The following is a 25,759-nucleotide window of genomic DNA, read 5'->3' as shown; positions in this document are numbered from 1 at the left end:
AAGGATTTTATTCTACTCATTAGTAGACCAATATTGCAAAAAGTTGTATTCAGTTATTTTTATAGTTTGAATTTTGTCAATAAAAAATTTGTAGAAATGTGTTGGAAAACAAATTTGTTATGTAAATACCTATATAATATCCTCAATTTTGCTTCTTGGCCTGCATAGCCTAAAAGTTTTACCATCTGACCTTTTAGAGAAAAAGTTGACTGATCCTTGCCTGATAGTAGTAGTTCCCAAATCTGTCTGCACATCTGCATTATCAGAGGAGTTTTAACATGTACATATATGAACTTCTCTACCCTGGAGATTCTGATCAATATATTGAGATGGAGCCTGAGAACCTATATTTTTAACAGGTTATTTAATTGTTTGGGAATCACTGCCTTTTAATGCATTTGTAGGGTTGAACTCCAAGAGATAGTGAAATGAATATTGGATTAGATATCATAGGAAAGCTTGTTATTTTCTTACTTCAATATTTACTAACTATGGGACCTTATCCAAGTAACTACTTGTTCTGCAGGTTTAAAAAAAATTTCTAGTTCCTTTGTTTATAGGTGGTTTTGCTTAATCTTCTACATAGTAGATCTTTTACCTTTTGGGGTTCATAAGAACCTCTTCTAGAGTCTGATGAAAGCTCTGCACCCTCCTCTCAGAAAAGTACACCTATATTAATTTCCTATGGCTGCCATTACAAGTGACTACAGAAGCACTTAAAACAACAGACCTTAATTCTGTCACATTTCTGGAGGGCTGAAGTTCAAATCAAGGTGTCAGCAGGGCTGCATTCCCTGCAGAGGATCTAGGGGGAGATTCCTTGTCTCTTCTAGCTTCTGGTAGCTCTCAGCATTCCTGGGCTTGTGGCTGCATCACTCCAAGCTCTACCTCAGGGTCCTGTGGCCGCCTCCTCTTCTCTATGTTGTCTTCTCTGTGTGTCTCTTGTAAGGACACTTGTCACTGATTGAGGGTCCATCTGGGTAATCCAGAATTAGCTCCTCTTCTCAAGATCCTTAACTAAATCACATCTTTTACCATATAACGTAACATTCACAGGTTCCAGAGGTTTGACATGGGTATCTTGTGGAGTGGGGGTAGGAAAGCATTTTTTGGCTTACCACAGCACCTTTGCACGTGCTCACAGTTTTACAAACAGTTTCAACAGGTTTACAACTCTTTGAAGTCCATTTATGGACCCTATGGACTCCAGGTTTGAGCTCCATGCTCAGTGAGAAGAGCTTTACACCTTAGTGTATTCTAGTCTATTTACTCTCTCCTCTGTGTCATGTCTCCTATTAATACCAAACTAGAAATGATGTTTTCTTCCTGTGACTTAGATTCTTCAATTTATCGTATGTTTTTTGAGTTAGTTTTTCTGGTTCCTTTAGGAACTGTTTATCTCCTAATAAGATTTACTGTTAAAATAAAAGCCTTTTCCAATCCCTTTTACTTAATTCTGTTGCAAGGAGACTAACTTCTGTGTAAACTGTAGATAACTGGTAATCCTTCCAGTGAGAAGAAGAACTTACCTTGATCGAGTACCTGATGTGCCAGACCTTTTAGCAAGTGCTTACATGTGGTTTCCTATAAATATTGAAAGCAGTCCTGAGAGGGAAGTAATATCAACCCCATTAAACAAATGAGAAGAGGAAGACTTCTGGAAGTTAAGTAACTTGCTTAATGTGGGTGACAGAGCTAGCAAGGGATGGAGCTGGTCTTTGCATGAAAGTCTTCTACTCTAAAGCCCATGCTATTTTCATTATACCTTGAAAACAGCACACTTCCCTTTTAATTGAATGGTTAATAATTTCATTAGACAGGGGCTATCCATAGTTTGGTTTTAGGGTCCAACAGACTTAGATTTCAGTCAGATTTATAGCGCTTACTCACAGTATTATCTTTTACAGTATCTTCTCAGATTCTCATCTTTAAATAAAATTGATATAATGTAAAGTAGATAGCTAGTGGGAAGCAGCCGCATAGCACAGGAAGATCAGCTCAGTGCTTTATAACCACCTAGAGGGCTGGGATAGGGAGGGTGGGAGGGAGACGCAAGAGGGAGGAGATATGGGGATATATGTATACATATAGCTGACTCACTTTGTTATACAGCAGAAACTAACACACCATTGTAAAGCAATTATACTCTAATAAAGATGTTAAAAAAAAACATTATTCACCCACATAAAGAAAAAGATAAGATTGATATATGGCCTGTTATGCCTTATAGTGCTGCTGTGGCAGTTGAGAGAATATGAGTGAAAGTCCTTTAAAATAAGAAAGTTTTCCTAATATGTGGTACAATTAAATCGTTTCTCCTTTGATTATATTCTTAGTACTTTCTTCTTTCAGTATCCTGGGTTTCAAAGCTTAGGAATATGGCCAAGCCTCAACCCAGAGGGTATATTGGCTCCAACCATGAACTCCTTTGCTTCAGGCTTCTTGGACAGTTGGCTGGCATGAATGCTTGTATGTGCTTTCTGCTCTTTCATTTTAAGGGGCATCCCCAATTTTGTCTAGCTCAGCACCACTTAGGATATCTACGTTCGTGGTGATTTTCTGAGCAGTTCGCTTTTTAACTTTTTAACTCCTCTCATTGCCTCTTTGCCATGGGTTTGGTTAGTGCTCTGGAACTGTGCTGTGGAGAGCCTTCCCCTTTTCTCTGTCCTCCTCCCCCAACTTTGTTCGCACCCTCATTCATCTGTAGGTAAGTCTGTTACCCAAAGCTAACATCCCATCTCTCTTGCTTCACGTTACTGATTACTATCTCCTTCTATCTTTGCTCTTAGTCTTCCAGGATATAAAGATACTAAAGACATTCTCACCTTAAAAAAAAAAAAATCCCCCACTTAACAACTAGCTACTCTCCCAAATCCCTGCAGCCCTTCATCCCTTCCCTCCATCCCACATATTGTCAGTTCCTTTCCTGCTGGGTTTCTGTGGTTTGTGAGATAATGTGCAGAATTCTGGTGCTCTAGTAGCCTGGCCCAAGCCTACCTCTTAAGCTACATCTTTTGGTATTCCTTTATTCTTCCTGTTACATTGCAGGATGTCCTTTCTATCAAGAGCCAGTCCCTTTGCTTAGATTCCATTCCTTCCTGCTTGCCCAGGAACCTTCCTCCATTGTTAATCTCCTCTTTATTTAACTTTCATAAAAACTCTCAAATTTCCAATTACTCTTAAAAAATTGGAGGGTCTGGTAACCGGGGCCACATTCCCAGATATCGGCAACAGCCTGGAGCTGGATAGGTAGCTGCCCTCTTTGGGGGTGGGACATGCACTCTGTTTTTCACACAGTCCCACTGCTCTCTTCCGTCCTATAGGAAGCCCACTTCCCTCACTTATGTCACCTGCCTGGTGACACGAAAAGGGATTTTATATCTCCTGGCCTAAATTGTAGTATCTGACTTCTAAAAGTACCTCTGTAATCTGACCTCTTATTTACAGATACAACCTCATTTTCCATTTTTCCCAGTGGCAACTGTCTGTTCAAGGCCATTTCCCCCATGTCTTTGGTATCTCTTCCCTTCATGTTTTAGCTCCCAGTGATTTCTTCTTTCCCTGCCTCCTGTGGTATGTATCTTCATGTGTAATGCATTAATCCCCAATTTATCTTTTATTCCCAATAAGTGAGCAGACCTCTTGAGGGCAGGGATCATATTGCATCAATTAAAAAGTTTGCTTAAGTTTGATTTGGAAGAAAATGTATTTTTTAAAAAACTGAAATCATCCAGCTCAGCGAGCTGCTGCCTCAGTAAGATGCTGGCCAGATGACAGGCACACGCCAGCTGAATTGATGAGGAACAGCAGATTCACAATTCCAGTCTCAAGCTTCCTCCAGGGCATAGATCTGAGGACTAGAAAGGCTGGCAAAATTGCTTGTACTATTTAAAATGTTCTCTGTTTCAGTCTTTTATTTCTGCCCTTCCATGCTCTCTCTTCTCTCACCTTTTACTTTTTCTCTCTTTCTTTCTTTTTTGCTAAGTTCCTATAGTTGAATTTAATGAGTTAATTACCTTGTGATAGAACCCCTGTATACGTTTATGTCCCCCGCAGTGGTAGAATCCTATTTCTCTATGAAGAGAATAAAACTAGTTGGATGAATGAATACATCAGTAAGTGCTTTGGGGGATAGTGAGCAGGAGGTGCTGTAAATTAATTATCCTTACCATCTGTATGTTTTTCTTTGCAACTAATTCGGTCAGTCAAGAAGCAGCCGTAGAGTTCTGTTTCTTGTATTTGATAAAATATCTGTGAAGTGAGGAACTTGGATTCAGATATCTGTAAATTCCTTTCTAGCTGTAAACTTCATTAAAATCAAAACCCCTACCATATGTAATAGTCTGATTCTAAAACTATTTAGAGCTCTAGTAGCAAAGCAGAGAAGTACCTACACTGCCCTCTTATTTCCTAGCAATTTGGTGCAATCCTTTACCTTTAGGAGAAGTTAGAATTTCCCTTCTTCCAGTTACTCATTTTAGCAGCCTAAGGCAGATAGTACTTAATCCCACTACTTACACTTTTCCCAATGGAAACAAATTAAAGTACCTTTGATTTAAATCCCCATCTCTGAATTTAGTATAGTGTTCTGCTGGTCAACTTACAAGTGAATGTAAGAAGCTATTTAAAAGGTTGAGAAAACAAAACTTTGAGCAAGTTGAGCATTTTGCATAGAGTGAAGTACTTTTATTGGAACATACTATAAAAAGAAACGTAAGATGTAAAGTCTTAGCTACTTCAGCTCTCAGTGGTTTAATAAAATACATTTGAACCAGACTACTCAGGGGGAGAGGTTTTTAGTTAGTGAAAGTGAGAAAATGAACATTTAAGAAACAAACAGAAAGAGTGCAGCCCAGTAGTAGTATCTTCCATTAATTTTTTTTTTTTTTTTTTGCGGTACACGGGCCTCTCACTGTCGTGGCCTCTCCCGTTGCGGAGCACAGGCTCCGGACGCGCAGGCTCAGCGGCCATGGCTCACGGGTCCAGCCGCTCCGCGGCATGTGGGATCCTCGCGGACCGGGGCACGAACCCGCAATCCCCCGCATCGGCAGGCGGACTCTCAACCACTGTGCCACCAGGGAAGCCCTTCCATTAATACTTTGATCTGGGGAGAAAAACCTTCCTGAATTACAAAAGTAATAAGTCAAATGCTGAAAACAGAAAAATATAAAGAAAAGAAAGAAAAATAACAGAGCAAGAATTATCTGTAGTTCTGCCATGCTTTAGTCATCATTATCCTTGGTACTCACATTCTCCCCCAACTTCTAACCCTGGCAATCCCTGATCTGTTCTCTTTCACTATAATTTTGTCTTTTTTGAGAATGTCATAAAATGGATTCATGCATCATGTAACCTTTTGAGACTGACTTCTTTCACTCAGCATGCCTTTGAAAGTCATCCAAGTTGTTGCATGTATCATTAGAATGTTCTTTTTTGTTGCTGAGTCGTATTCCATTGTATGAATGTACCACAGTTTATATCCATTCAGCTACTGAAGGACATTTGGTTTGTTTCTAGTTTTTAGCAGTTATGAATAGGCTGGTATAACATTCATGTACAGGTTTCTGTATTAACTTAAGTTTTCATTTCTCTAGGGTAGGAGTCAACAAACTATGCCCAATGGGCCAAATTTTCCTGTTGCCTGTTTTTATATGGCCCTATGAGCTAAGAATGGCTTTTACATTTGTAAAGGTTTGTAAAAAACAACAACAACAAAAGAAGAATTTGCAACAGAGACCATATGTGGCCTGCAAAGCTTAAAATATTTAATGGCTGACCCTTTGCAGAAAAAGTTTGCTAACCCCTGCTCTAGGGTAAATACCCAGGAGTGGGTTTCCTGGGTCAGATGGTAAGTGTATTTTTAACTTTATAAGAAACTGCCAAACTGTTTCCAGAGTGGCTATACATTTTGCATTTCTATCAGCAGTGTCTACAAGTTCCAATTTTTCTGCATCCTTATCAAAATTTGGTATTATCAGTATGTTTAATTTTAGTCATTCTAGTAAATGTATAGTAGTTGCTCGTCATGGTTTTAATTTGTATTTCCCTAGTGGCTGATGACGTTGAACATCTTTTCATATGGTTGTTTGCCATCCTTATATCCTCTTTGGTGAGGTGTCCAAGTTTTCTGCCTGGTTTTTACTTGGGTGGTTTGTTATCTTACTGCTGAGTTTTGGAAGTTCTATAAGTATTCTGGATACAAAGACACAAATCCTTTGTTGGATATATGATTGCATATATTTTCTCCCAGTCTTTTCATTCTCTTAACAGTGTCTTTTGCTTAGCAAAAGGTTTAAATTTCGATGAAGTGCAATTTACTGATTTTTTTTTCTTTTATGAGTTATTAATTGTTGTATAAGGTATAGGTTTAGGTTTCATATTTTTCTAACATTGTTTTTTGAAAAGACTATTCTTTCTCCATTGGATTGACTTTACACCTTTGTCAAAAATCATTTAGCCATATTTGTGTGGTCTATTTCTGGACTCTCTTTTCTGCTCTGTTGATCTGTGTGTCTGATCCTTCACCAATACCATGCCATTTGATTATTGTAGCTTTATAGTAAGTTTTAAAATTGGGTAGTGTGATTCCTCCAACTTTATTCTTCCTTTTCAAAGTTATTTTGGTTTTTCTAGTTTGTTGGCCTTTCTTTATAAGTTTTAGAATCCAATTGCCTGTATCTGCAAAAGTTCTTCTTGGCATTTTGATTAGAATTGTGTTTTACTTGTAGATCAGTTTGTGGGAGAATTGATATCTTTAATATGTTGAATCTTTCAATCCATGAACATGGTACTCATTTCATTTTGGCCTTCTTTAATTTCTTTCATCAGGACTTTGTAGTTTTCAGCATACAGATCCTGTCCATGTGTTTTAGATTTGTACCTAAGTATATTTTTTGAGCTATTGTAAGTGGGATTTAATTTTTAAAAATTTCCTATCATTCATTACTAGTATAAAAATATGATTGATACTTACTGTTAGTAACTTTGCTAAACTCACTTATTAATAATAGGAGCTTTTTGTAGATTAATTAGGACATTCTACAGAGACAGTCATGCTATTTGTGAATATGGGCAGAATTATCTCTTCCTTTCCAACCTGTATGACTTTCATTTCTTTTTCTTATTTATTTATTTTTGCATTATTGAACTGGCTAGGACTTCTGGAATAATGTTAAATAAGAGAGGTGAGATGGGACATCCTTGCCTTGTTCTCAATCTTAGGGAGAAAGCACTCATATATAACTAATACTAAATATTATGTTAACTATAGGTTTTGTGTAGAAACACTTTATTACATTGAGGAAATTCCTTTCTGTTCTTAGTTTACTGAGAGTTTTTTTCATGAATGTATATTGGAATTTGTTTAGTGCTGTTTGTGCGTCAATTCATATGTGTCTTAGTCTGTTCGAGCTGCTGTAACAAAATGTCACAGGCGGGGTGACTTATAAACAACAGAAGTTTATTGCTCATAGTTCTGGAGGCTTGGAAGTCCAAGACAAGGTGCCAGCATAGTCACCTTCTGATGAGGGCTCTCTTCATGGTTCATAGCCTTTTCACCGTGCCCTCATTTGGTAGAATGGGCTAGACAGCTCAGTGGGATCTCTTTTATAAGTGCACTAATCCCATTCATGAGGGCTCAACCCTTATGACCTAATCACTTGCCAAAGTCCTCATCTGCTAATGCCATCACCTTTGGGGATTAGGACTTCAACATTTGAATTTTAGGGGGACACAGACCTTCAGACCATAGCAATATAATCATGAGGTTTTTCTTCCTTAGATTGTTAATATAGTGGACTATTACACTGATTAATTTTTAATATTCAATCAACCTTGTATTCCTGTGATGATAAACCTTACTTGGTTGCAGTGTATATTATTGGATTCCATTTCCTAACATTTATTGAGGAATTTAATGGATATAAGTCTATAGTTTTGTTTGTTTGTTTGTTTGTTTCTGGTTTTGGTATAAGGGTAATGCTGGCCTTATAAAGTAAACTTGAAAGTTTTCCCTTCTTTTCTATTTTCTGGAAGAGATTGTTTAGAATTGGTGTTATTTCTTTTTAAAATGTTTGGCAGAATTTGCTAGTGAAATCATCTGGGCCAGAAGAATTATTTTTTGGAAGATTTCTGACTATAAAATCAATTTATTTAATAGGCTGCTTTATTTTCTGTCTTTCACATTAAAGGCTTTTTCTGGGTATCTGGTAATACCTGACCATCTGTTCTTATTTAAGAGTAGGGGACTATAAAGTTGATTGGCAGCCCTGTTTGTGGCTGCGTCTTGTCCACACTAAGCCTCATTGTAGGATAATCTGATTGAAATACTTCACTGGAGAATCCTAAATGTCAATATTTTTAGATCTTTTCTCTTGAGCTGATCAGATTTCCTAGAGAAGACTCCTCCAAACTCTTGCTGCCATATCCTGGGGCTGAGTGGGTAAAGATTAGGCATCAGAGGGCTTGATCTTTGTTTTCAATAAGCACATGTTCACTTAGTCCTCATGTTGTCTGTACTATTCTCATTTGTTATTTAACCTCACTCTGATTTTACCACAGGATTATATTGACCTAAATCATTTTGAACTTTCTAACGTAGTGGTTTTAAATGGATAGCGGTGGGGGTGGGATGTTTGGAAATGTGTAGGCTCTTGAGGGTTGTAACAGAGAATGTTGGCCAGGTGTGCTAAAAGTTTTGCAATGCTGATGACTGCAGGAAGAATTGCTTCTCCCGAGATTACCAATATCTCCCCTGTTGGAAACTGTCTAGATTTAAGTTAAAGCAAATCTCAATACCAGTTAGAGTTAATTATCACTTATTATCTTTGACTTTCTTGCTCTTTCTTTTTCCATTCTTGCCAGTGGTGATTTAGATTATACTGGTATTTGAAATTAGTAACTATTTTAAAGTTTTCTTTTAAGCAGGTGGCTAGAGTGGAAGTGAGAAGACTAGTTAGGAGGTCACTTCAGAAGTCCAAGAAAGAGGTACTGATGGCTTGGCCTAGAGTAGTAGTAGTAAAGAAGGAGAGACAGAGGTTGCAGGATGTGTTTTGGAGATAGAGTCCAAAGGACTTAGAGATGGATTAAATATGGAGAATTGAGGAAAGGGGGGAATCAAAAGTGGTCTTAGGTTTGGTCTTGAACTGACTGGGTGAATGATGGAGCTGAGATGAGCAGACTAGGGTAAAGAGCTGGTTCTGTATTGAGCACATTAAATTTAAGATACCTGTATCCTGGGCCCAAAGACAATGTTGATTTTTTTTTTTTTCTTAGATACTCTTTGCCTTTTTAGACTTGTTTATTATTCTTCTGTCATGCAAAAAACTCTTGATCCTTGGCTTCTGCACCGTTCCTTATTGTTGCCGCCCACTAACCTTATTTGTTGAGGACTTCGGGACTTGGCTTGTCCACCCCACTTCTTGGCATAATCATGGGCAGCGTCAGGGGCTGTGTGGGCAACTTACCCGTTACTGTTCTCAAGGTTCCTTGATGTAGCCTGCCAGCAGTGACAGCATGATACAGTGGTTTTGAATCCCAGTTCCCCTACTGCCTAACTGTGTAACTTTGAAGATACTGCTTAACCTTTTGTGTCTCATTTTCTTCAATTGTAAATTGGGGATAACAGTGTCTGTACATTTGGGATGTTGTGAAGATTACATAGGAAAATAATGTGAATTATTTTCTCTTACTAATTATTAATGCCTGACACATAGTAAGCATTCTATAAATGTTGGCTATTAAGATTATTAGTATTTAATTATATATCTATTTAATAATATATGTTACTATTATTCTTTTAGTTAAGCAACCCCTCCAAAAGCTACACCTTGAGCCTTGCCTCCTCAAATGTAACCTCTTAAATTAAATTAAATTAATTAAAGTACCAAAAGGCACTGACCACAACTTCCTAGTATGTTCAGTATACTTGTTTTAAGAAAATAAAACTCGTCAGAGCTAAAATTCCAGTGGTTCTTATTTACAGACATACATTAGATTCACCCGGGGGCTTTCTCACAACGTCTGGGCCCTATCTATGGGGGTTTGAGTAGGATGGGTAAAGGTGGAGATGGGGGATGGCTTCAAGTATCTCTACTATAATAGCCCTCCCTCAGTTTTCTTTAGTGAATTACCCCCTTGCTTGGTTCCTTTCCTCACCAGTCTCCTCTCCATTAATCAGCACCTTAATCTACTTTCTCACGGCTACCCTTCATGTCCTCACTCCCTTTTTATCTTCCTCTGCTAACCCCTAACTTTGGATGAGTCCAACCCACTCTGCCTCCAATGTGTGTTACTGAAAGCCACAGTTCTTGAGCTACATGAGTTTCTTTTATGTGTTTTGTTGCTCTCTAATCTTTACTATTCATATTAGAATACCTGACCTTACGTGACACGGTAGTTGTATGACTCTTTTAGTTAATAGTGATTTCAAAAGTAACTTCAACTGTCATGTAATCTAATTGCCCAGGACGTCTGTGATTCTGTCATTTATATCTCATTCATCTTCACAGTATGTTTGAGTAGCATAATGATACTAATGTTTCTTAAGTGAGTCACAGAATGGTAAATAGTTTGCGGCATCAGCTTGCAGGCATTTTTTTTTGAACTTTGAGAAGTAAGGTATTATGGTCGTGTATAAAGCAACCTTTCTTCTCTGCATTAATTCTGTTCTGTGGGTCAGTATAACAGCTTTAGCATCACTGTTTTAAAGGAAATTGTGATGGTTTATTGTTTTTATTTTCTTTTTGAGATGTGAACTGTCATGATCAATTTTAGTCTAAAACTTTTGGGGGGAGGTTTATTAATATGTGTGTGTGTGTGTGTGTGTGTGTAGCAGGTGATAATCTTTGGCTTTGGTTTTTAACAAGAATTTTTAAAAATTCAATTACAACTAGGGAACTTTTCTTCCAGTTTTTACTCAGTTGTTTTTCATTCCCTTTGGAAGTAGTGGACCTGACCCAGTTCTTTTTTGAGAATTCCTTTCACAGAACAGTGTGTTAAAATATTTTTGTCCTTCTAATCAAGTACAATGTAAGAACTGGCAGGCATCCATAGCTTCTGTTCTTTAACATGAGACTAATTCTATTCCTTGATTAAGATACTGGCTCCATTATATACTTACTGGTTTGGATAGCAGGGTATGATTTGAGGAACATAGCTATTTCATACATAAAATAAATGCTTTTTCTCTACAAGCATTTTTTAATCTTGATTTTGTTAGTCATATAACTTTCTAACAGTGATCTTTGAAGTATATAATGGTTTGGTAAAAGAAGAATACCATAGATACTGGAAATGAAATTTATTGTTGAATAAAATTTAGATTATTATAAAATCCAGCATGACTTTATTGCTACATCAGGATAATTTTAAAAAGTTGATCCTTCTACCTTCACTTGTTTGATTTAGTATGTGTGTGAGTCTTAGCAAATTGACATTTAGTTTGAAAATTAATTTTAGCTAAGTTATGGCTGAGAGATAAAATATGTATTGGATTAACTCTTAATGATTATACCCTGAAAGTATTATAGAAATAAACATTGAGAACCCTTTATAATACGTAATGGTAGATTTCTATGATAATGTTCCGGATGTTTAAAATACAGTGCTGTTGTTCTTTTCCTATAGTTGGTTAGAAAAAAACTATAATTTGGGGGGAATAGAATGGAAAAGAGAAAGGATGGGGAAAATTGAGGAGGGTGGAGTATATTAGTTTCAGAGGGCTGCCATAACAAAGTACCACCAGCAAAGTTCCTTTGGCTTAAAACAACAGGAATTTATTCTCTCACAGTTCCAGAGGTTAGAAGTCTGAAACTGAGGTGCTGACAGGGTTGTGTTCTGTCTGAAGTCTCTGGTGGGAAGGATCCTTCCTTGCCTCTTGCTCGCTTTGGGTGGTTGTCTGCAGTCCTTGGCTTGTAGACACATCACTCCAGTCTTTGCCTCCATTGTCACATGGCATTCTGCCTGTGTATCTCTGTCCAAATTTCCCTCTTTTTATAAGGATACCGGTCATATTGGATATAGGTTTAGGGCCCATCCTAATCCATCATGACCTCATCTTAGCTTGATACAAAGCCCCTGTTTCCAAATAGGGTCACATTCACAGGTTTTGGATGGATGTAAATTTGGTGGGACACTATTTAAGCCAGAACAGAGAGTTCTAAATTCAATTTTTATTTTGAGATTTAAACCAACACACTAGATTTATCTACTTTATATAAAGCAAGTAAGGTACATTTTAAGTAGAAAACTTATTTTTATTTGCAGTTATATTCACACATATGCTTTCCTACTGCACAGGCCTAGGTATCTAGTATTTTCCATTCATGTAGCAGAAATTGCATTAAAGGACTATTTGGTTATGAAACATCTATTTATATAGATGTGGAACTGGAAGACTTTCCACATTACCTCTTAATAGCCTAATAGTTATAGAACCAAGTTAGACTTTTCTTGAGTGTTTTAACTGCATTAGAATAATACTTTTGTTCTTATTTGTTTTATATCCACAGTGCCTGATGCTGATTTATTGAGTGAAGAATGAATTAATGAAAGAATGGTGGTGTGTGTGTGTGTGTGTGTGTGTGTGTGTGTGTGCGCGTGCGCGCGTGCGCGCGCACGCTCATTGAAGGGTTTTCAACAGAGATGTGATATGAGGAGTTTTCATTTAGTAAATATATTCTCTCTTCACACGCTGTTCTGCACTTTGCTTTTATTACTTATAGTATATCATTCCATATTAGTGTAAAACTGCTATGATTACATAATATTCCATTGCATGGATATATTATAATTTATTTAACTAGTCTCCCTTTTTATTTTTAATTGTGACAAAAGACACATAACATAAAATTTACCATCTTAACCATTTTTAAGTGTCAGTATTGTTAAGTATATTCACGTTATTGTGTAACCAATCTCCAAAACTTTTTCTTTTTTTTTTTTTTTTTTTTGCTGTACGCGGGCCTCTCACTGTTGTGGTCTCTCCCGTTGCGGAGCACAGGCTCCGGACGCGCAGACCCAGCGGCCATGGCTCACGGGCCCAGCCTCTCCGCGGCATGTGGGATCTTCCCAGACCGGGGCACGAACCCGTGTCCCCTGCATCGGCAGGCGGACTCTCAACCACTGCGCCACCAGGGAAGCCCTAAAACTTTTTCATTTTACAAAACCAAAACTCCATACTAATTAAACAACTCCCCAGTTTTCCCTCCTGTCAACCACCATTTTAGAAATTTCTATGAATTTGAGCTAGTCTCTCTTTTTAGTTTTCATCTTTGCTCTTATAAACAATGCTGCAATAAAGAGCTTTGCATATGTGTCATTTTACGCATGAATAAGTATATCTGTAAGATGAATTCCTAGAAGTGGAATTGCTAGGTAGAAGGATTTTCACATTTCTTAGTTCTGATATATATATCGCCAAATTGACTTCCAAAACTCTTGTACCAATTTATACTCCCCCTGTTCCCACACACAGTGTATATCAGCTATTCAAGTATGTTTCAGTAAAGTTAGCTTGTCAGCTAAACTTCACTGGCAACTTGGGAGAGGAAAGGCCGCTGTGAAGGAAAGTTGGTGTTGCTGGGCTGTCCCCAGTGTTCTACATCTATTCCTTAAGGATTACTTGACCTCTGTAATGTAGTTTCCATTCTGCATTCATTTTAAAAACTTAAAAACTGGGCTTCCCTGGTGGCGCAGTGGTTGGGAGTCCGCCTGCCGATGCAGGGGACATGGGTTCGTGCCCCGGTCTGGGAGGATCCCACATGCCGCGGAGCGGCTGGGCTCGTGAGCCATGGCCACTGGGCCTGCGTGTCCGGAGCCTGTGCTCCGCAGCAGGAGAGGGCACAACAGTGAGAGGCACGCGTACCGCCAAAAAAAAAAAAAAAAAACTTAAAAACTTTCACCGTACAGTGTAAGCTCTTTGTGTGTTAGTAATAGCTTCTGAGAGAATGACTGGAATACCTCACTTTGCAGGTAGGTACCACAACTGAATATATGTTCAGCCCAGTTGAAATTCCCTTAATACAAATCTTTAAGATCTTTAAAATGAATGCATAGATACCTTGCTTTAATGGCTGGTTTGTTTTTTTGTGTTTTTTTTTTGGCTGCATTGGGTCTTCCATGCTGCGCATGGGCTCTCTAGTTGCGGTGAGCGGGGGCTTCTCTTGTTGCAGAGCACAGGCTCTAGGTGCAGGGGCTTCAGTAGTTGTAGCACGCGGGCTCAGTAGTTGTGGCTCGTGGGCTTTAGAGCGCAGGCTCAGTAGTTGTGATGCACGGGCTTAGTGGCTCCGCGACATGTGGGATCTACCCAGACCAAAGCTTGAACCCGTTTCCCCTGCATTGGCAAGCAGATTGTTAACCACTGCGCCACCAGGGAAGCCCTTAAATGGCTTTTAATAAAAAAAAAAAAAAATTAACAGAACTCTTTTCTCAAATGAACTCTTATGAGGAGCTCCGCTGTATTGGGGTGACAGTGAAAGGTGACTGTGAAGGAGGGAGGCTGGCAGAGGTAAAGCAGGTGAGCAACAGGTCTCCCATCCCTATTTCATCCAGAACTATTACACACAGGTGACTCAACTTCTTTCCTTATAGCAGTGAGTGAGATGAGTGAATGCTAACATATATTCAGCCTCTGGTAATTCACGTCAGACATTTGAGGAACCTAGAACCTTCTTTGTAGAGTCCTGATGTTTGACACTGATGCTCAGTTTTATTTTTTTGCGTGTAGTAAATTTGGTATAAAATGAGGTGTAACTACCTGGAGATATCACTGTTTTCCTTAAAGTGTGCATATAGGCTTTTGTGCATTGACTTTTCATCTGGAGATTTTTAATAAATGTAACATCCTTAATTAGTTTTCTTGTCAAATGAAAATGCTTACACATTTTATAATATTTGCATATTTTATTATAAAGTAGAATTTAAGGGGGCTTTGGGAACCACCTCCCAATGATGATCAGTATTAAGTTTTGAATTCATTTCCTCAGACTTTTTTCAATGTATTAAGTTGCATGTAAATTTTATTCCTTCTTTGAAAAGATGGGATTATATTTTATATACTGTTTTGTGTTATGTTTTGTTTACTTGATAAGAAGTCCTTTTGGGTTAGTGTATAGAGATATCCTCCATTCTTTTAACGGGTTTATACTCTTCCATTATATAAAAATTATCCATTCCCCTGTTGGTGAACGTGTAAGTTGCAATAAATATCCTTTGTGCATATCTTTGCCTGTTTGGACAAATGTTTCTATAGGATAAACTCTTAAATAGAATTTCTAAATCAAAGGTATGGCCGTTTTACATTTTAACGGATATTTTGAGTCTCTATAAAATATGAACATCCTGATTTTTATAGGAAATAAACGTAGTTCTAAACTTTTAGAAGTTTTAGCTAAGTGATGTATCATCATTAATGTGCACCAGTGTTTCTAATACAAGTCTTCTGGAAATGTATAAATTTTTAAATGACAGCTTTGAAACTTTTTGTTCTTACAGTGATGGAATGGGGGGAAGATATTAAAGCAATTTCAAAAGATGAAGCAGTAATGTTGGTGAATCATCAGGCAACAGGAGATGTGTGTACTTTGATGATGTGCCTCCAGGACAAAGGACTGGTAAGCCATCCTGAAGGCAGAGATAGACTGCAGAAAGGGGAGGTTAACAGAGAATCAGTTTACGGATCTTACCACAGTTGGGAATGTAGACTTACACTTTAATATGTATACTTTTCATGAAAATTTAGAAAAATTTAAAAAGAGAAATATACTATGTATATAACTCTAAATTATTCTAAGAGAGGAATTTACAGACCTAAAGAAAAATAACTGGGATAATGTGGATTATATCTCCACAAAGCTGTTTTTTAAAAAAGATAACTGAAATGGAAGCAAAGTTAATATGGTTCAGCATGGGGCCGTCTTGAGGTGAGTGGTGGATTGCCTGTTTGAGAAATACAAACACAAAAAGCAGTTTGCTTAAGATAGAAGAGTAAAATTGGACAGGGAATTAGGTGATCTTGGGGATCTTTAGCCAAAAGAAAGTAAGGTAAATATTATTTTGGATTTCACTTAGAAAGCAAATTGAAAGGAAAGATATTAGGGCCATTTTATTCAGCGTTCTAGGGCTGTGTTTGAACTGTTGACTTCACATTGCTTATATTGCTAACTAAAACATACCTGTAAACTGGGAGGGTTTAAAATAAAGTCAGTCCTTAACATTAAAAGAATTGTTACCTTAAGAGTAGGTAAAGCGGTTATGTTCATAGAAAAGTAAATAAATAGAAAATATATAAAATTAATGGAATTAATATTTGGCCTAATAGTGAAGAAACAAATCAATAGGTATTTTATAAGTGTTTCATATTTATGGTCACCGACTATAAATATAGAAGACCATCCTATAAGATACTATCCCCGTAAAGCAACTAATAATCTAGTGGTAGGTGGAGAGAGGGAATAGCAAACAATACTTAATTGCAAAGTGAGAAATATTCAGTGGAAAGTGAGCTCACCATGTACTTGGTGGATATAGAAAACTTTGTGGAGGGGAGAGGACGTAAACTTGACCTTGAAGGGTGAGTAGAATTTAGTTAGGCAGAGTAGTGAAGCAAGGGCCTCTTCTTTAGTGAAATAATCGTGGCCAAAACACTAAGGCAAGAATACGCCTGGTGCGTTTAGGTCCCAGAGTTTGCATTCAGCAGCTCAGGGGTCAGAAAATGAGGTGACAGTAAATGGAAAATATGTTTGCTTATTATGGAATCTGTTTTTGTTGTTTATCTGAAAAGCAGAGGCATAATTTTGCTAGAATGTAGAATAAATTCAGTCCTTTCTTATATTCAGAATCATATTCAGAATTGTTATATCACTGTGTAGATACATTTGCATTATAATAATATTTACTGCCTGTCCCCTAAATTCTTGATGTTAAAATTGTGTAAAAACTAGTTTGTTTGGCTTTGTATCAAGGAGAACATTTTTATGCTTACCGATAAGATACTTATATTTATAGTGATTTTTCTGAGGGCCTACGGTGTCTTCTATTGGTTTTTGAATCTCAAAAAGTGCTTAAAACGGTGACTATAAATATGCCTAACTTTGTTACTCTAACTCCAGTTTGGCAGAGATGAGAACTGTATTAACCAGAGTATCAGGTAATCTGAGATTCACCGATATTGTGGACAAGAAAAATTTTGGTTTATTTGTTTGCTCTTGTAAAAAGATTTTAGTTGGTCTTTGGTTCATTTTTCTGTCCAGAGTTATTTTGTTTTTATTTTCAGATTAATTATACTAATGTTACTATCTAATATTACAAAATAATTTGAAACCTTGAAGAATTTTTTTATCTTGTTTCATAAAGGAGTAATTGAGAAATAAAAAGATGGAAACTTGAAAATTTCTGGCTCCTGCATAATAAGTATGGGGCAATATTAATTTACATTCACAAGTAGGAATGTTTACTTGATTAATTGCATACTCCATGGGCACGTTCAAAGAAAGAAAGCTAATGCTAAATTGTGGGCCAGTTTAAAAATACTAGTTTAATGGTGATGTGAGCATAACATAGCTTTTTGAATTCAGGAATTCCTGTAGCGCCTGTCGTTGTTCCTCAGTGGGGGCACTGCTTGCATTTTGGTAGGACGGCACTGTTGTTCTTGACTGTCCTGCTGCACATTGTTTTCCTTACCTGGCTGCAACCTACTATGTGCTAGTAGAACTCCCTAGTCATTGTGACAGCCAAAATTGTCCTTGTAGACTTCTAAACGGGAAAACCATTGACTCCACTAAAATTTCAGAAGGATATGAAGAATGGAGCCATTCATGTAAGCCTCCCCAGATGTTTTGACATGTAGAAAATTCGTGCTTCCGGGTAAAGAATAATTGATGTAGAGCAATTTTGTCCCTTGGAAATACCTAACAACGTTCTGAGTGACAGCCTGTGAAACGTTGACAGAGTTGATTCAGGCAGCTTGTGTTTACTGACCTCATTTTTTCAGAAATATGAAACAAAGGATTAGTTATATTTTCTAAACGTGCTGGTACCTTTTTAATAAGTATCTGTGAAGTGCGGAGTCTTGCCCTTTTCTGGCAATTGATGATAAAACGAAGAATTTTTATTTCAATCAATAGAACTTTTAGATACGTAATAAATACTTATTGACTTGTAACATTTCCCCTAAAATAAGTTAGGACAGAATTATCCATACAAATCTCAGAAGATAGCTTGGCTGTCTTACTGAATTTGTGTTACGTTACCCTTCTAACTGAGTCGGTAAATCCACTATAAATGTAAGATTAACCATAAAAGCTAGTTACTTTAGTGTTGGTATTAAACCCAGAGAGCAATAAATTGCAGCCACACTTCATACTGTGTATAAAGCTCAAAGGTTTTACAGGTTGACTCCACCTGCTTTTTGTTTTGTTTCTTGGGGCACTTTTCCGCAAATTCCATTTAGTTCAGATCTCAATTTATCTAAACAAAGTGGTTATCATTACAAAGCAAAACAAGATTCAAAAATGAGATGTTGGTGATTATTTTACTCAGTATTAAGTGATTTGGGAATCAGTCTTTCATGTATGTATCTTTATTTTTTAAAGTTATTTTATATGGTAAAACTGTTGGAATAGGAGTCATGTAAATGAACTATTCAGTGATACTGAAAAATTACATCAGAAGCTTGAATATTATTTGTGGGCTTTTATAATGTTTTTGTAAAAGCAACACATGGATGTGTTTAGTTTTTTAGTTTTTAGTGTTTAGTGCTTAGTTTTTTCCTTATATGTTAGTTCATACAATTTGGAGCTCAGAGATGAAGTTTACATTTGTTATTCCTGTAGGAACCAAAGTGGAGCTCTGTTGCTTTCTTGATGGAGGCTGTAGTTTTCACTTTATTTATTTAAGGCTTATAACAAGGGATGCTGTTATCTCAGCAGGGGAGAACAATTAACCAATTCATTTACTAGATCCTGTTTACTCTTACTTTTAATTTTGAAATTTGCTTGAAATAAAGTCTTCTGCTCTTGATATGGCTATTAACTCTTATCAGCAGTGGATAATATTTTTGTGTTTAAGAAACTGAGTATTTTTATGCTGGCAAAGAGTAAGGCCTTGTATAAACTAACAAATACTCTTCGTGATATAATAGAATGTGTAAATCATTCTACTAAATGAATTTTTAAAAATTTTACAGTGTATTTATTGACTAAATGAATTCTTTAATGTTCTTTTATTTTGGATATTTTCATATTTTATATTTTTATAAATTTTTATATTTACATCTTTATATTTTATGACTTTTAATATTTTAGCCATGAAGTTAAGGTCACATTTTATAAAGCCTTAGTGCTTATTAATTAAACGTGGAGCCCTCATTTGATAACTTAGGCATATTGTATTGTTTCAAAATAACTTTACAAGTTATATAAGAATTTCCAAAGGTTTTGTTTACATAGAACAAATTAGAAATCATTAAGTTCAAATTTAAGAAGTTAATTCAGTTTTATTTGTTACCCAGTGATATGTATATACCTATGACCTAGGAATCCAAGACTTGGAATCAAGACCTGTAATTTTTTTTTTTTTAAGCACTAACATAGCAATAAATATATTATGTTTAAATAGTCTAAATACAGCAAGTTAAAGAAAGATTGGTGGAGTAGATAAACATATTATTCAACAATATTCTGTCTACAAGAAACTTACTTCAAATACACTGAACTAGTTAGTTTTAAGGTAAAGGATATAAATATAAATATATATATATATCTCATGAACACATTAATCAAAGAAAACAGTGAGATTGGCCATATTAATATCAGAAAAAGTAACCTTCAAAGGAAAGAACATTAATAGAAACAAAGAGGACCGTTACATAAAAGGACCAATCTTCCAGGAAAGCATAACAGTCTTAAATGCATAAACACAAAACAACAAAACCTCAAAATGCATGAAGCAAAAACTGATAGAGATGAAAGGAGAAATAGATAAATACAAAATTATAGTTGGAGATTTTAGTACCCGTCTGTCAGCACCTGATAGAACTTATAGACAGAAAATCAACAATGATATGGAACTCAACGACACCATCAACCAATAAAATCTAATCAAAACATGTAGAATACTACACCCCAGAACACAGAATACACGTTCTTTTTAATCGTCTGTGGAACATATACAATGATATTCTATATCCTGGGCCATAAAACAAACTTCAATACATTTTAAACATTGACCTAATACAGAATAGGTTATCTTAATATAATGAAGTCAAATTAGAACTCAGTAGCAGAAAACAGCAGAGAAATCTCAAAATCCTTGGAAATTATACAACACATTTCTAAAGAATGCATGAAGACCTGTAATTTTTCATGTAGTGCTTTATTTGTAGAAGTAACAGATTTAAGATAGTTAGGTTAATTAAAAGTATGCTTGGATGATTATACATAAAATTTAGAGACTGGCTAGACTATAGTCAGGTTTTTTTTTTTTCTATTCAACATTTATTTCTTGCTTTTAAATATTTTAGGTTGTTGCTCAAATGATGTGGTTGATGGATCATATTTTTAAGTACACAAACTTTGGAATTGTTTCTCTAATTCACGGAGACTTCTTTATTAGACAGGTAAGTAATGAGCATTTTTTTCCCACAGTGATAGCCTGATCAATCTAATTCTTTATTGTAAAAAGAGGCATCACAAAACCAGCCAGCTCTAGTTATCTGAGGGAGCTGGGAATCTTTTTTCCTAAAACATTTATTTCAGTCTGAATTTGAGTATGCATAAACATTAAAATGCAAATATTTTAATCTCTACCCTCCTCGCTTCTAAACAGTTTACCAAGCGCCTGCCACATTCTCAGCTCTTCTGCTTCTTAGCTGTGTGAATTGGGCAAGTTATTTAACCTCTCAAAGTTTCCTCATTTTTCAAATGAGAATAATGGGTACTCCTCTCACAGAGTTGCTGTGTGGATTACATGAAGTAATACGTGTTACACGCTCAGAACAGTCGCTGCTACTTTCATCAACTTCATCATGACTACCACTATCATCATCTATATTATCACTGTTATTTTTATTTACAAGTCACCGTTATATGATACAGAAGGTATCTATGTTAGCAGTTGGGAGATGGTTAAATAAATAAGATTACCAGTCGGGAGAATACTAAATAAATAAATAAGAGGAAATATTTTGCGAATTCATAGTATGAAAAGTGAGTACGTCAAATTTCTGTAAATCCAGAAAAACCTTAGAGGAGAAGATGATATGTGGCATACATTTAAAGAATGAGTACGGGTTTGATGGAGGAAGGTGGATTGGGAATGGGTCGTAAGCATTAGGGATAGTTTAGTATAGGAAAAAGAATAATACCCTCTTATCAAGTCAGCATACGGGGACTTCCCTGGCGGTCCAGTGGTTAGATTCCACGCTTCCAATGCAGGGGCTGCGGGTTCAAAAAAAATAATAAAAGAAGAAGTCAGCACTACATTATAGTGTTTCCCTGATATGCTACATGCTTTATTTTCTCAAAAATGGATAACCAAAATATGATATCAAGAGTTTCTATGTATGATAATGCTACACTTATCTGGTGTTTATATATTTAGCCACTTCACCCTGGATGGTGCAGTACCTTACATGTAGTAATTACATAATGAATTGCTGGTGAATCTAATTAAGCCTCTTCTGAGCATCACAAATTCAGAAATAAGCTAGAAGTGTGTAGAAAAACTTCTAAGCTCTATGAAAATAGGTCTCCCCAAACACATATATTATACTTTGCTCCAGACAGTTTTTTTAATATTTATTTATTTAGCTGCACCAGGTCTTAGTTACAGCACACGGGATCTTTGTTGTGGCATGAGTACTCTTAGTTGTGGCATGCATGTGGGATCTAGTTCCCTGACGTGGGATCTAGTTACCTGACCAGGGATCGAACCCAGGGCCCCCTGCACTGGGAGCACAGAGTCTTAACCACTGGACCATCAGGGAAGTCCCCTCCAGACAGTTTTATATACAAAACATATTTTTGTTTTTCATATTCTGTGTAATTGTCTAGTTTTTTCTGGAAACACCCTTGGTTTTTCTGAGCAGAGAGATGGACAAAAGCAGGCACTGGAACCCTAGGAAGAATTGGGAATGGGGATTGGCCACAACAAGGTTGAGACAAAATAAACAATGATCAGAACAACTTAAGGAAGAAACTAACCTAATATCTTAGGGTGTCACTGGAGGCGAAGACAGGAGAGATTTACAAATTCACTTCTGAAGTGCAAAAAGTTTTTCCCTGTTTGATAGTAATAAAAATCTATAACATGGGGGAAGGGGAGAGAAAAAAAAGTATTAATGTTAAAGAAAATCTCTTGGGACTTTGCTACTAAACATTTTTGACAAGGTATTTCCAAGAATATTAAAAATATTCTACATGTACTCTAGGGAACTTAAAAGTAAAGCTTAATTATAATCAATTCAATTCTGTAAATTAGCTAAGAAAATTGTTACTTAGTTTGCATTTAGAATAATTTAGTCTAAAGACTGAAAGTGTACAAATTATTTTGGGGAGCTTCTGTAATTGTGTTGGCTGGAAAATTATTAGCAAATTGACCATACTGAAAGGAAGAACCTTCTTATATTTAGTCATGGGTTTTGGGCTTTCCTAAAAAAGCTTCTAGGTTCCTCTTTTCGGTCTCCAAGTTATCCTCTTTCCTCTCTTTCCCTCACAACTAAGATCCAGTCTATCAGAATGTCCTGTTAGCTTTCAGATTTTTCCCTGAATGTGTGCACCTCTCATCGATATCCCACAGTTGAATCTCATCAAACTCCCTTGTCCAGACTCTACAGGAGTCTCCTAACTTATTTCCTATAGTCTTTTTGTCACTGGAGCCAGCAGATTTTTTTTTTAAGTAAATAAGATCATGACTCTCCCTTTTTGAAAACTATCTAATGATGTTCCATCCCAAACTACTACTTAACCAAGCTCAAGGCCTTTCTTATATGTCCTCTGCCTCTCTCTGCAATTTTCAGCCACACTGACCTTGCCACAGTTCTCTGAACATGCCAAACATGTTCCCACCTCAGGGCCTTTGTCCTTTTTCTCCTCATCACCTGGAGTACTCTGCCACTCATCTTCACATGGTTTATTCCCTCACATTATCAGCTCTTTGCTCAAATTTCACCTCCTTGGAGCTGCTTTTCCTGACCCTGTTGAGCTTCTCTAGTCTCTTACTCTTCTTCCTAACCTTATCACCAGTTGCATTTGTACATATACATATGCATGTGTATTATATATCTTCCCCATTCAAGTAAGCTTCGTGAATGTCTCTTACTTCTCCATCTCCAGGACAGTGCCTGGCAAGTAAGTAGTAGGTACTCAGTAAATACTCACTGATGATGAATGAATGAACTTTCGGGGGCAATTAGAGCAATTTTTTTCTGCAGGGGGAAGGGTTTATTTATGTAAGTGCTAATAACTTACTTTTTCCAGTATGGTCAAAAGGGGAAGTAAGTGGGAGGAAATCACTATTCTAGCCTATGATTGGGATTTACTCTAGAAGCAGTTATTTCTATTTAATTTTACAGCCTTTAAATTTCAAATGTGACTGTACTTACTCTATGTGTGTCTACCTTCTAGGGAAAATCTCATCGTGACCAACAGCTTCTTCTTCTCAAGAAGCACCTAGAAAATAATTACAGGAACAGAGATCGAAAATGGATTGTTCTGTTTCCAGAAGGGGGCTTCCTCAGGAAGAGGCGAGAAACCAGTCAGGCATTTGCCAAGAAAAATAACTTGCCATTTCTTACACATGTCACTTTGCCAAGGATTGGGGCAACAAAAATTATTCTGAATGCACTTGTAGCACGACAGGAAAATGGAAGTCCAGCAGGAGGAGATGCTAAGGAATTAGGTATGATGGTTTTTAGCATTTTTTTCTTTTCTTGGAATTAAAGGATTTTCTGGAGTTCCAGAAGATAACATTGTTCTTTTTTATATTTATAATTTTTGTCAAACAGAAATAATACTGAGGGAGAAGATGAAAATATAACTTTTTAATGTTTCTACAAAAGTAGTCCATGCTTACAATAATTTATTCAAATAATATAGGAATGTATAAAGTCGAAGGTATCTCTCCCTTACTGTACACCTTACTCGTGGCCATTCCCACTGCTGCAGTCAACATTCCTGTAAATATCCTTACAGATTTGTGGAACATGTCTGTAGTATTAATTCGTAGAAGTGGAATTGCTGGATTAAAAGATACAGGAATAGAAATGACAAATTTGAGAAACTAATCATAGATATGCAAATGGAATTATAATGATTTATATTTTTTGCAGTTATCAAATTTAGAAAGTTTTTTTGTTTTTAATACAGAGAATGAGTTTAATGAAGTTTGGCAGTATTTACTAAGAGTCTTAAAATGTTGATAAATTACTCAGTTATTCTACTGCAAATAATACTTATCAAAAGGGAATGATCTGAAATACTGGCAAAGTAGTTTATCACAGCGTTACTTCTAATGGCAAGAAATTGGAAATAGCCAGAAGAGAGAACAGATGAGTAATTATTAAATATCCATCTAACAGAATACAACACAGCCATTACAAATGATGTTTATTGGCTTGGAAAATTCTTATGCTCTATAATGTTAACGGGGTGGGAGAAACATACAACTCTTGTGTAAACAATATGAGCTCAAATATGTAAATAATAAGGCAGTAGAAAATCAGTGAAAGGAAGGATTTCAGAATATTAGCAGTGATTGCTTCTCTGAGTTGTAACATTATGGATAATTTTTCTCCATTTCTTAATACTTTTCTGAATTAAAAAAATATAGTGAGTATGTATTACTTTTATGGCCAGGAAAAAGTAAACCATACTCAAAGATGCAACTGTGGACTTCCCTGGTGGTGCAGTGGTTAAGAATCCGCCTGCCAATGCAGGGGACACGGGTTTGATCCCTGGTCCGGGAAGATCCCACATGCCACGGAGCAACTAAGCTTGTGTGCCACAACTACTGAGGCCTATGCTCTAGAGCCCGTGAGCCACAACTACTGAAGCCTGCGCTCCTAGAGCCTGTGCTCCGCAGCAAGGAAAGCCACCGCAAAGAGAAGCCCAGGCACCGCAACGAAGCCACAACCAGAGGCAGACTACGCGCAGCAACGAAGACCCAATGCAGCCAAAAATAAATAAATAAATAAATTTATTTATTTAAAAAAACAAACAAAACTGAACAAAAAAAGATGCAACTGTCTTGGAGACAGCCTAGTGAATTGTGCATATTTGCAGAAGATATTTGTGCCAACAGCATGAAGACTGTTTTGAACTACTTTATCCAAGACACTATGAAAGTTTGGTGATAAATTATAAATTAAAAAGCTGAAAGAAACTTACTAGGCCTGTTTCTGTAATAACATTTTGCTATTTCTTTTAATATTCTTCAGATAAAATAAAATGGGAATGATTGGCCCTCAGAAATATGTGTTATTTTAGGTGATGGTAAGGACCAAACATGGAAATAATGCCCGTGAGATTGTGCTGAGCTTTCCTTTCATTTGTTTTTTCCAAACAGCTGCCTGGCAGTCAGCTCTCTTAATGTTTCATCATCTATTAAAAAGACAAATTGAAAGAGTCTTTTAATAGAAAAGGAAGGTTCAGAATAGCTTCACTGCTGGAGAGACACTGTGGCAATGTCAGCCAAGCCAAAGCTTGAAGGCAAAGGTCTTCCAAATAGGATTAATTGCACTAACAAATACCGCTGCTTTTAAGTA

General features: G+C 36.6%; 1 protein-coding gene across 5 annotated transcripts in view; it reads left to right on the top strand.

Annotated features, from left to right (window-relative positions):
* The window catches only part of LPGAT1 (lysophosphatidylglycerol acyltransferase 1), a 116,711-nt gene that overhangs the window by 67,836 nt on the left and 23,116 nt on the right, over nucleotides 1-25,759 (top strand). For all 5 annotated transcript variants that reach the window (XM_082832659.1, XM_082832656.1, XM_082832657.1 and 2 more), the window contains 3 exons: nucleotides 15,493-15,611; nucleotides 20,519-20,614; nucleotides 23,622-23,895. In XM_082832659.1, coding sequence (XP_082688785.1) covers nucleotides 15,493-15,611; nucleotides 20,519-20,614; nucleotides 23,622-23,895 — 489 coding nt within the window. The remainder of the gene's footprint in view (nucleotides 1-15,492; nucleotides 15,612-20,518; nucleotides 20,615-23,621; nucleotides 23,896-25,759) is intronic.

This window comes from Leucopleurus acutus (assembly GCF_964270905.1).
Source record: "Leucopleurus acutus genome assembly, chromosome: 2".
Classification (NCBI taxonomy): Eukaryota; Metazoa; Chordata; class Mammalia; order Artiodactyla; family Delphinidae; genus Leucopleurus; species Leucopleurus acutus.
Note: the sequence above shows the minus strand (reverse complement) of the source record. Positions and strands in the feature narration are given on the sequence as shown.